This window comes from Leopardus geoffroyi, chromosome B2, assembly GCF_018350155.1.
Source record: "Leopardus geoffroyi isolate Oge1 chromosome B2, O.geoffroyi_Oge1_pat1.0, whole genome shotgun sequence".
Classification (NCBI taxonomy): Eukaryota; Metazoa; Chordata; class Mammalia; order Carnivora; family Felidae; genus Leopardus; species Leopardus geoffroyi.
The window spans coordinates 32,062,109-32,073,120 of record NC_059332.1 but is presented as its reverse complement, the minus strand read 5'-3'; the positions used below and the strand labels follow the sequence as shown (position 1 = coordinate 32,073,120).

Here is an 11,012-nt window from a genome sequence, read left to right as displayed (position 1 = left end):
ATTCATGTCTTTTGCACATTTCTTCACTAGATTATTTGTTTTTTGGGTGTTGAGTTTGATAAGTTCTTTATACATTTTGGATACTAACCCTTTATCTAATGTGTCATTTGCAAATATCTTCTCCCACTCTGTCAGTTGCCTTTTAGTTTTGCTGATTGTTTCCTTCACTGTGCAGAAGCTTTTTATTTTGATGAGGTCCCAATAGTTCATTTTTGCTTTTGTTTCCCTTACCTCCAGAGACGTGTTGAGTAGAAAGTTGCTGCAGCCATCATTAACATTTTACAAAACAATTTTAAATTTATTTTTAATGTATTTTTTGATTATGTGAATTACTTTCAAATTCTTTTATTTTAAAAAATGATCTATTTAAACTAAAATAGACATCAAAAACATTTCATTAATTTCTTCCTCCAATTTCTCAACCACTAATCTGTTCTCTGTATCTATGAATACTTTTTTTTTATTTTTATGTTTTACTTTTTTAGATTCCACATATAAGAGAGATTATATGTTATCTTTCTTTCTCTGTCTGACTTATTTCACTTTGCATAATGCCCTTGGGATCTATTCATGTTGCCACAAATGGAAAGGTTTCCTTTTTTTTTAATAGCTGAATAATATTAACATTTCATTGTACACACACACACACACACACACACACACACAAACCACAATTTCTTTACCCATCCAGCCATTAATGGACACTTGGGTTGTTTCCATGCCTTGGCTATTGTAAACAATGCTGAATCAACATGGGGTGCATATATCTTTTTGAGTTAGTGTTTTCATTTTCTTTGGATAAATACTCAAAAGTGGAGTTGGTGGATCAAATGGTAGTTCTATTTTTAACTTTTTGAGCAACTTCCACACTGGTGGTGCACTGCTGGCAGGACAGTAAATTAGTGTAGCCACTATTGAAAACAGTATGGAGGCCCTTGTATTTATTGACATCATTTTGGGATAATGTATCTTCTCCAAACAGCTTTGAAAGAGTGGCCATAATTTGAAAACAAAAGAACCTAAGGACTTGTGTATAAAGTAATTCCCTTTTACCTGATGAGTAATTTGGGGTAGAAAAACTTGCCTTATATTTATCTGGCCATGTATGAATTTCACTATGCTTTCTTCTATTAGAGTTATTGTTTTCCTTTAACATTTATATCTTTACTGATCTGGAATTTTTCTATATGATGTGAATAAGGATACAACTTTCTTTTCCTCCAAAGAGTAAATTGATCTTCTTAATATCATTTACTAAACATTCTATTTATTCCCGGGGATTTTATTCCAAGTTTCCCTATGTTCATGGATTTGTCTCTGAATTATTTGGTCCACTGGTTTGTCAGTTCCTATGTCAGTATTATATTGTTTTAATTATTATGGCTTTTCATATGTCTTAATATTTGGCAGGGCTGTTTTCCATTTCTTTATAACTTCACCTCTCTAAAAACCCCATTTTGCTCTTCTTTACTAAAATTGTCTAAGATGCTCATGGGTTTGATTTCCATGTACTTTTAGAATCACTTTTTCAAATTCTCCCCAAATCCTGCTATGATTTGGTTAGGACAGCATTTAGGTTAGTGATATGTGGAGAAATTAGCTTCTTCATTAAATTAGGATGCCCCATCTGTGAATATGTCTTTTCATTTTCTGAGGTGTTCATATGGATTTTAATAAAGTTTTCCCTTTTATCCATAAAGTTCTTATACTTTTTAATGGTAACTGTTACACGTTACAGTTTTTATCGCTATTATAAATGGTTAGCAATGTTCAATTATTTTCTAACTGATTAGGAGGAGTATAAGATTTAGAATCATAAATCCTCCGTTCAAGTCATGGTTTTGGGTAAATCTGGACAGTCACCAGCCTCCCTCTGCTTCCATTTTCTCATTGTTAAGATGGAGATAGTAACATTTTTCAGGAGCTGTGGTGACAAATGATGTAGAATATCCCCTAGCTGTTCAAGTAATTTGGCTGCAGGATGAAAAGATGATGGGCTAGGTACAGCAACAGTAACCCCAAGGTTAGGGTCTGGAGCAGTGAATTTAAGGTAGAAGACGGATTAGGAGGGCAGAGGTGAGGTGGGGCTGGGTAGAGGCGAGGTTGGACAGACTGGGAAGTAATATTAGCAATCCTGGCAGGGTGCAGGTGTGTGTAGTTTTGAGAAGACGTTGAAAGACGTCACAAATGTGGTCTCATGCTATTGGTTTTCTATTGCAAATGATTGGTGGGTTGCGCAATTTTTGAGTTTATAAAATTGAGGCTTGAGTTAAAACATCTGTCCAGAAGAGGAACGTGAGAGCTTACAGGGAGCAACATAAGGAAGTACCAAGATGTGATTTATTATTATGGTCATACTCTTAGGAACAGCGTGAGACCACATTTGTGACTTCCTTCAGTGTGTGATGCCAGTGATGTTATTGTGGTCTGTTTTTGTTTTAGCCAGGTCGGGCTCCAGATAGACCCCCGACAGCACCTCATAACATTACCAAGCTTGTGGAGTTATATGCCAGGACTGTGGTGCCAACTGCCTTGCTCTTCTGAACATGACTCAGCCCAGTATTCAGTGCTCACCTCCAGGGGTCCTCAGATGGGGAGGACTCCCTGTCCACCATGCCCTCAATGATTTCTCTTTTCTCTTTGAAGTACAATGGCCTTATTGCTTACTTGATTTAACATAAATTCTTGTTTTTACAGATGTTTGTTCTCACTCCCCAACTGACCTAAAATCAAATGACATGGGGGCTGAATCCTTATCTTCTAGCTGGGTATTGCCTGTAATAGTCTGCACGGAAATGCTGTGGTCAGTCTACTTGTGGTGTATGGTGGCCAGCCTAGAGGAAGAGGCAGTGTGGAAGGAGAGGACTTGTGCTCCGGGCTTAGGCAGTGGCAGTAAAAAAACGGACAGCATGTGGGTATGTGGCTGTGGCTCCCTCACTCCTTCAGTCCTGGTGCTACAGAAATAGTTATACAATCACAGGGGACAGGGCACTTGAAATGTTCTTTTGGGTTGATGGGAGGTGGGGGACACAGCTCTGTCTATGTAAAATTAGGAGGGGAGGGGAATGAAGAAGCCTCTTTGCTGAGCACAGGTCTCTGGGTTTTCTGTCCTGCTTTAGTCTAAAAAGCACCTTCAGTCTTCTCATTAATAGAGAAGTGAAATCTTCTGCATTTCCTGCTGCTGCCTCACGGGGGGTTTCACATCTCCTTTGGCTGCCAGAGTACAGACCCAGACACGAGAGGGAACTCCGTGGGGCGGGGAGCTCAGCACGCTGGCGGCCACCACCCCTGCACAGGCACGTGACCACACCGTCACCGTTCCTGTGCCCAGGCAGGCTTTGTAGACATTGAAGAGGATCCCAAGCCCTGGTGCCTACAAGGTTAGGCTCACTTCCTACGTAGGGGAAAGGGGAAGGATGTAAGGGGGAAGTGTGTGTGTGTGTGTGTGTGTGTGTGTGTGTGTGTGTGTGTGGCGGAGAGTTTACAGTTTTGAAACTGTCAAAAGAGAAAGCAAGGAGGGGCACCTGTGTGGCTCAGTCCTTTAAGTGTCCGACTTTGGCTCAGGTCCTGATTTCATGGTCCGTGAGTTCAAGCCCCGCGTTGGGCTCTGTGCTGACAGCTCAAAGCCTGGAGGCTCATTCAGATTCTGTCTCTCCTTCGCTCTCTGCCCCTCCCCCACTCATGCTCTGTCTCTGTCTCAAAAATAAATAAACATTAAAAAAATTAAAAAAAAGAAAGCAAGGAGACACAGGTTCTAAGAACAGAAGGAATTCTGAGAACAGGGAAGCTAAGACTTGGATGGATGGATAGGTTCTTCCCTTTATCTTTTTTTCAACAGAGGCTGCCACTAGCTACCTTTCTGTGGGCCATCTCAGCCCCAGGATGTAGTGAGGGTGCGGACAGGCTCGTGTGTGCACGTGTGCACCTGTGTCTGTGTTTGTGTATATGATGTGTGTGCGCGTGCGCGCGCGCGTGTGTGTGTGTATGTGTGTGTGTACCTCTAGACCTTGGGTGTGAATATTTGGATCTGTTTTCAAAACTGTAAAATGAGGACACTTAACAGGTGTTTTAAGATTATATGAGATACCATGGAAAGGGCCTACCTAGTATAGTATCTGTTTCAAAGCAGAAGATCAACAAATTTTGGACTCACTGCCCGATTTTCTGCCCATTCCAGCTCACCTGATGGCCCATTAGAGGAGATAGAGTATAGAAGCATCTTATAATCAGGGTGGGGTTGAGAGTAAGGGTGGCTGGGAAACATAGGCAGAAGTTCAATTAATCTCAACTCATTACATGAAACAAGTCTTTTGTTTCTAATATTCATCTTTGTCTTCACTTTTGGCACATGCTTCTTTTTTCTTCGCAAATATCGATAGATAAGTGTGGTGTCAAGGGGCTGTCTCTTAATCCTCTCTCATTTAGCTCATTACTAAATCAAGTCCAAGAGCTTGCAGAAACTCAGAGGTGAAGAGACACAGCCCTGAAGCCTGATGGGGAGCAGAGAGAAGCTAATTTAGGGTTTTAAATTGTGATGGGAAAAGCCACCAATTGCATAGTTCACAGTGGGATAGGAGCACGAATTGAAATTTAAAATCTGTCTTTTCCTGGGGAAGAAGAGGAGAGAAGCTTTATTATATTTTTCTAGTGGCTTCATAATGCAGGGACCTGCTTGGGGACAGGTAGGACCAGAGGGAGAAAAACACATGAGAAGTTGCATTTGGGGGAGGCAGGTGAGCTTTGGGAACTGGTCCACCACCAGCTGTTTATCAAGGGTTAAGGGGAGTTGTCCTGCAGTCTGCCCAGAGATGACTCAGAGTGGTGGAGGAGAGGATTTCCTGGCTCCAAAAAGCAGAAAAGATGAGAGGAAGCTTTGCTGGCTAGAACAAAAGAAGCAATGGAATCCCAGGGAGGGATTTTCCAGGCTCTGTCTCTGACCTCTAAGGTGGAACTGTCTTGGTTTGATGCCAGATAACGCTGCACTCTTCCTGTGCCTCCTTCATCACAGCAGCCACTTGCTCTAGAAGGGCCTTCCATCATCCCATCTCCATCTCCAAATGACGGGACAGACTGAGGGTTTGTAACATCTTTCTAAGTAACCTCCCTCTAAGGGACATGAGAAGTTATCTAGTGCCAGTCTTTTGGAAGAATTTTGAAAGGAAACTGTTAAACCAATGGGCACTCCAGGCTACATATGTTTTGGGAATATTGGGATTATTCTCTCCACTGATCTAGGGAAATCTACCTACAGACTGGTCTTTCCCACCGGCAAAGAGTTAAAAGATGGCGTGGTTTAAAGCCTAGGGCAGGATAAGATTTACCTGGTAACTGATGATGCTAGGCTGAAGCACTGAGCCATTTGTCTCTACGTTTGTCTCCGCCTACTTCACGGATCTGACAACGTTTAGTTTGAAACTCTGACTTAGAAGAGCTGGTAGGAACAGGTTTAGTATCTAGGGGCTGGGTGACTCCAAATCACTAATTTAGTGGGGATCGAGGAACTGGGGCAATACTGTATTCCTCGCAGGATCTGGAGATCATCTATCCAGGCTGGGGCTTCTGGAGCAGGCAAGGACCCAGGGCCCCTGGAAGAACTGGTCCAGGGGACTGAATTCCCAGTGTGTTCCTAGAGCAGAGCATGAACACACTCCTGCCATTGCTGCTAGGCCTCAGCCTGGGCTCCACCAGAGCAGGTAAGGACATTCTTTCTTGGGACCTTCCTTTCCTCCGCTCCTTTCTTCTCCTCCTTTCCTCTGCAAGGGGGTTCATTTGGATTTGGACACCCCAGGCTACCGTTTGTCTCCCTGGTATATACTCTGATAGCACTTTGTCCTTTTGTATCTTTATGACAATTTTAAAATAATTTAGCTGTATAATTATTTGTGTAACATAGATCTCTTACTGGAATGTAGGCAAGGGCAACATCTGTCTTGTTTCCTGCTGCATTCTCAGCTGCTAGCACAGTGTCTGGCACATAATATGTGTGTATGCTTCATAAATATATATGGAGTGAATATTTAATAAAATATCCAGCATAAAACAAGGCTGACTCTTTCCCTTGACCCCTTTTCTCACTCAATAATTTGCCTCACTGAAGGTCTTGTCCTGGGTAAATTGTTGCATTTAAACTTGCAAATAATTTTGGGCAATTCCTGTTTCCGTACTTAGTCTCATATAAAGAGGAAATGGCATCTAAAAACTTCTCTGCTACTACCCTCTATTCCCTTACTCGGTGCTCTCAGACACTCCAGTCAGGAGCTTGGTCTGTAGCTGCTGCCTGAGGCGGGAAAGCTACGCCTCACTCACAGGATGAAACTGGAGTTGGGGCTCCCTGAAGAGGTCTCTAAGCTGCTCCCCTTCTCTGGCTTCTGTAGGTGGCTTTTTAGCCCATGTGGAAAGCACCTGTCTGTTGGATGATGATGGGACTCCAAAGGATTTCACATATTGTGTCTCCTTCAACAAGGATTTGCTGACCTGCTGGGATCCCCAAACATCCCGAATGGCCCCTTGTGAATTTGGGGTACTGAATGTCTTGGCGAATTACCTCTCAGATTACCTCAACCAACAGGAAAGCCTACTCCAGCGCTTGTCTAATGGGCTCCAGGACTGTGCCACACATACCCAGTCCTTCTGGGGATCACTGACCCACAGGACACGTAAGAAGAGAGGGGTGTAAAGGGGCTATTTTAAGAAGCACAATTAGGAGAGGGGAGTCCAGGGAGTATCCCTCTGTAGGCAAGGGGTTTGAGATTTGGGCAGGAAAGAAGCAGAAAATGTGTGGACCTGAAATGTAGAAAGAGTGAGTGTTGACCTTCAAAGGGTTGTTGATGGGAGTGGAGCAGAGATAAAGAAGGAGAGGTGATGTTTGAGCTAATGGGGAGCTATTGAGGAGAAAGTAAACATGCTTTCCTCCAGTGCAGAGCATCTCAAAGATGCAGACCCAAGTTCAGCCAGGAGGGTGTCAGAACAACCAGAATGCCTTTTCCCAAAATGCGCATGCCTTTTTATGCTAGGTTCTGATGTTCTAGGTCTGGGATGGGCCTGGTCATGGGGATATTTAGAAAGCCTCCCAGGGGATTTCAATATGCTTTCTTGCCCCAAAGCCCTTGCCCTGGGAATGACTTGAGATTGGTAAAAGAAAATATGAAGATCTTCATAGGAGAGAGTAATATGTCTTAACATGTGATCTCTGGACCACTTTTCTCAGAATTGCCTGGGGAAGGTGCTTGTTAAAAATACAAACCCTTGAGTGCCACTACACATCCTCTCAGTGAAAATATCTGGGGATGCAACCTAGGGAATCTGAGTTTTAACAGTTTCTTGGGTATTTATTTAAGATTTTGTTTGAAAAGCACCAAGGTAGAGGCAAGCAGGGGAGTCGCCTAGGACAACAAACTAGTAGAGAATGGCAATATTAGTAATCTCATTAACTTGGACTAGACTAATCCAAATTTAAGAGAATTAGATGCGAGTTAGGCTTATTTCCTTAAACTCTCCAAGGAAAAATGTTGCTTGATTTAGCCACTTAATTTGTTAAATGAGATTTGAGGGCAGACATCTTTTCCTACCTTTACAAACCCCAACTTACAACTCTCGACAACAGTTAGCTTATATGCTTGAAATAAATACGACAACTTCTGAGACAGCTTGCAGTCCAGATCTGGCTTCTACTCAATGTGATCAAATGTAATTTTGGAGGAGGAAGGAAAGGAAGGGGCAGTGAAGGAATGGGAGAAGAGAAAGAGCAAAGCAGGAGTAAATTCTAACTCCTCATTTTCAAAGGGATATGTGGTGACATGGAGTGGGGCCGGGGAGGGCAGGTTGGCAAAACCACGAAGAATTGAAGTAGGAAAGAAACCAGGTTGGAGAAGAAGCCAGTCTGTGGCCCTCTTTCATGACCACATTTTCCTCCTATGCAGGGCCACCAACTGTGCAGGTAGCCAAAACCACTCCTTTTAACACGAAGGAGCGTGTGATGCTGGCCTGCTACGTGTGGGGCTTCTATCCAGCTGATGTGAATATTTCATGGAGGAAGAATGGGCAGCCTGTCCTCCCTCACAGAAGTGCCCCTAAGATGGCTCAGCCCAATGGAGACTGGACGTATCAGACCGTCTCTCATTTAGCCACAACTCCCTCTTTCGGGGACACCTACACCTGCGTGGTGGATCACATCGGGGCTCTTGAGCCCATCTGCGAGGACTGGAGTAAGTGCATGGCGGGTGAGAGGAATTAGGGTTGAAGCAGAGAGCTATTGTGAGTGGATGGTTGAAAAAGGAACAGCAACATTTTGGCACAGGGAGTGACATGTGGACGGGTCCATGGTATATGGCAGGAAGGGAGATGCTATGAATGAGAGGAACTGGCGGAACTGGCGGAGGACTGATGGCCAGAGATGGAGCAATGGGAGACAGGAATGGAAAAAGTGACTGTAGTTGTCGCCATGGTGGTATGGTTGATGTTGTGGTGCATGTGTCTGAGGGTGGGAGGGAACAGCGTGACTGTCCTGCAAAAGAGGATGTGGATTTGGTAACCATGTTTTCAGGACCTCAAATCGTGATGCAATATTTTAGGATCCTCAAATTTCAACTATTCTGTTGTCGGGTCAGGAATGGGAATTGAGGAAATAAAAAAGGTTTCAGGAGAAAGAGAAATTTCTGTTGGTGTGGGGGCAGTACTGAATTTGGCCTGCTCTGACAGGGAAGAAAAAGCCATGGCTGGCAGGCACTTTGGTTTACATGCTTGGGGCCTAATGAACAGGAACCAATCGCCACTGGATTGCAAGCCCAGGATTGGAAGTAGTTAAAGGTACCAAGAGATTTGGTATACAGATTTGGGGAAAGAGAAGAGGAAGAAATGAGGAAGAGGAAGAGGAAGAGGAAGGGTATCTACAAAGGGCCAGGGAACAGAGTCCCAGACTGGCTGCTGAGACTGGGTTCCCCCTTTGGGGAATGCTGTCTTGCTGGGCAGCTGAGAAGGGCATGAGGAGCAGAGAGAAGAACCCACAGGCACACCTCAGTTCTCCTGGGAAAGTCTCCTTCCTAACATGCACCTGAGTTTCCTTTGGTGATGGAATGTTCATTCTAGCATGGGGAAGGAAACTGGGTGTGATGAGATTCAGAGTATGATGGGTTCCAGGAGGCAGGAGCTACGGAGTGGGATGGAGACATGTTCTGGAAATCCGGATGTGGACAGGAGGAGACACATCGGTATCGGATAACTCATGGAATGGGATCATTGAGAGTTAACAAAGGTGGAAAGACATTTTAATAGACAAATACTCAGGTAGAACACATAAGGGAGTAAACGTTGTCACCATGGGGTAAATGGAGAAGGGATTGAGGAATACTTTATTCTTTGGTGAGAGGGCCTGTGGGGGTGAAGGAAGGAAAAAAGATGCCTTGAGAGGTCCCACTGTATTAGAGAGGACCGAGTAGCTAGAGTGATAACTCTGGTGACAGGGGTCCCCCAGGGCTACTCTAGGAGTGGAGAGCTACAGGATGGGGGTTTTGAGGAAGGTCTGTTTCCTTGGGAGTAGGTTGGTGTGAGCTAGATCCTTGGCATTGGGAGAAAGCACCTTTGAACCTGCTAGGTACAGGTCACACTAAATTAAGTTTGCTCTGGGAATGAGCGACAGATTGATTCTAGTAAGTTTCTATTTTTTGCAGCACCTGGACTGTCCCCGATGCAGACACTGAAGGTTTCGGTGGCTGCAGTGACTCTGGGCCTGGGCCTCATCATTTTGTCTCTTGGTTTGCTCAGCTGGCGGAAAGCTAGCTCCTCTGGTGAGTGCTGCACCTAATCTCCTGTTGCCAGTCTTGCTCCCAATTTCTGCTCACTCTCCGTTTGTGACTGGTCCTCCCATTGCTACCCCATTTGCTGAGAGTATTGCCAGAGACTTTTATCCACAGACTGACCTCTAATCAAATATTTTCTTCTCCTAGGCTACATTTTCCTCCCTGGGTCCAGTTATCCAGAAGGTAACATCTCTATTGGTCTGTTTGCCTACTGGTCCTTTGGAGGGGTGAGAGTTCACTGGGATCAGCTTTTGGGCTCAGCTAATGGTGCTTATCATAGGGTTGAAGTTCCACCAGCATGTTGCCAAGAGCATAATTTAAACTGCCATTGTTAGGATTGGGAACAGGAAAGAGGAATGCCTACACCCCTGTCTTCTATCCAGTGGAGCATCTATGGGGACACGACTGAAAGTGGCTTTGTAGTATTAGTCCTTGGTGATCTAGAATTTTCAGTATCACTGTATTATGGGCTCTGGCATGGATGGTTATAGAGACCGATGATGGGGTCAAGTTGGTTTAAAGTCTTATTATGTCCTTTTTATTTCTTCTGCAGGTCAACACATCTCCTAGAGGCAGGGTCCTACAACTTCCGCTCCAAGGGAGGAGGAGATTCAAACTCTTAGTGATGCTGCTGTGTCCCCTCAACATCCTCAGACCCTCCACATTTTCTTGGATCCTATGGTTTCTCCACCCAGATCTTTGAACTTCCCAGCCCACCCCATGTAAACCTTAATGAGTTGGGGGAACTCGTTCCTGGGAATATTCTGTAACCAAGTTAACATCCAAGGCTATGTTTCTGGGGCAAATGCAGTCTGGGGAGGAAGGTTAAAGGCCCTTGTGGGGCCCACACTGTGCCATGGGGGCCAGTGAGTCACTGGTGATCATGTCTGAGGAATAAACTCTGGTGGAAATAAGGTTTTTCTATGCTTTTTCCTGAGGCCCTGGGGAGGCACCACAAGCAGAGTTATGGATTGGGTGAATTCTTTCCTATTTGAGTGGAGGAGTCAGTGCCTCCTTCTAATTATTCCCTTTAGACATAACAGAATGGGGGCAGTTTTCTGATACATAATTCATAAGAAGAAATTAAACCGTGGTTGGATGGAGTCACAGAATAAGGGAGAGGCAGGGAATTGACAGTTGACTGACCTCATAAGGGATCTTAGGAGGATTGAATGATGACTTCATACTTGCAGACGGCTAAGAACATTGCTGGCACAT

The 11,012-nt window shown here is 44.3% G+C and overlaps 1 protein-coding gene across 3 annotated transcripts; it reads left to right on the top strand.

Annotated features, from left to right (window-relative positions):
• The first annotated feature begins 5,334 nt into the window (after positions 1 to 5,334).
• Positions 5,335 to 10,708, top strand: LOC123608217 (HLA class II histocompatibility antigen, DM beta chain). 3 transcript variants are annotated; one of them, XM_045497860.1, is made up of 6 exons: positions 5,360 to 5,693; positions 6,375 to 6,656; positions 7,920 to 8,204; positions 9,666 to 9,782; positions 9,942 to 9,977; positions 10,348 to 10,708. In XM_045497860.1, exons 1-6 carry the CDS (start codon positions 5,639 to 5,641, stop codon positions 10,362 to 10,364), a joined length of 792 nt encoding a protein of 263 aa, XP_045353816.1. In that variant the 5' UTR covers positions 5,360 to 5,638; the 3' UTR covers positions 10,365 to 10,708. The 3 variants fall into 3 exon arrangements, 2 of the variants coding, with proteins under 2 accessions (XP_045353817.1, XP_045353816.1); XR_006717138.1 differs by lacking the exons at positions 9,942 to 9,977; positions 10,348 to 10,708 and adding an exon at positions 8,698 to 8,805 and having other exon boundaries at positions 5,335 to 5,693; positions 9,666 to 9,776; XM_045497861.1 differs by lacking the exon at positions 9,942 to 9,977 and having other exon boundaries at positions 5,348 to 5,693.
• Positions 10,709 to 11,012: the final 304 nt, after the last annotated feature.

Coding starts and splice junctions, on each gene's coding strand:
- LOC123608217 (XM_045497860.1), top strand. CDS start 5,639: ATGAACACACTCCTGCCATTGCTGCTAGGCCTCAGCCTGGGCTCCACC. Junction 6,657..7,919: donor ATCACTGACCCACAGGACAC/GTAAGAAGAGAG, acceptor CCTCCTATGCAG/GGCCACCAACTGTGCAGGTA. Junction 8,205..9,665: donor GCCCATCTGCGAGGACTGGA/GTAAGTGCATGG, acceptor TATTTTTTGCAG/CACCTGGACTGTCCCCGATG.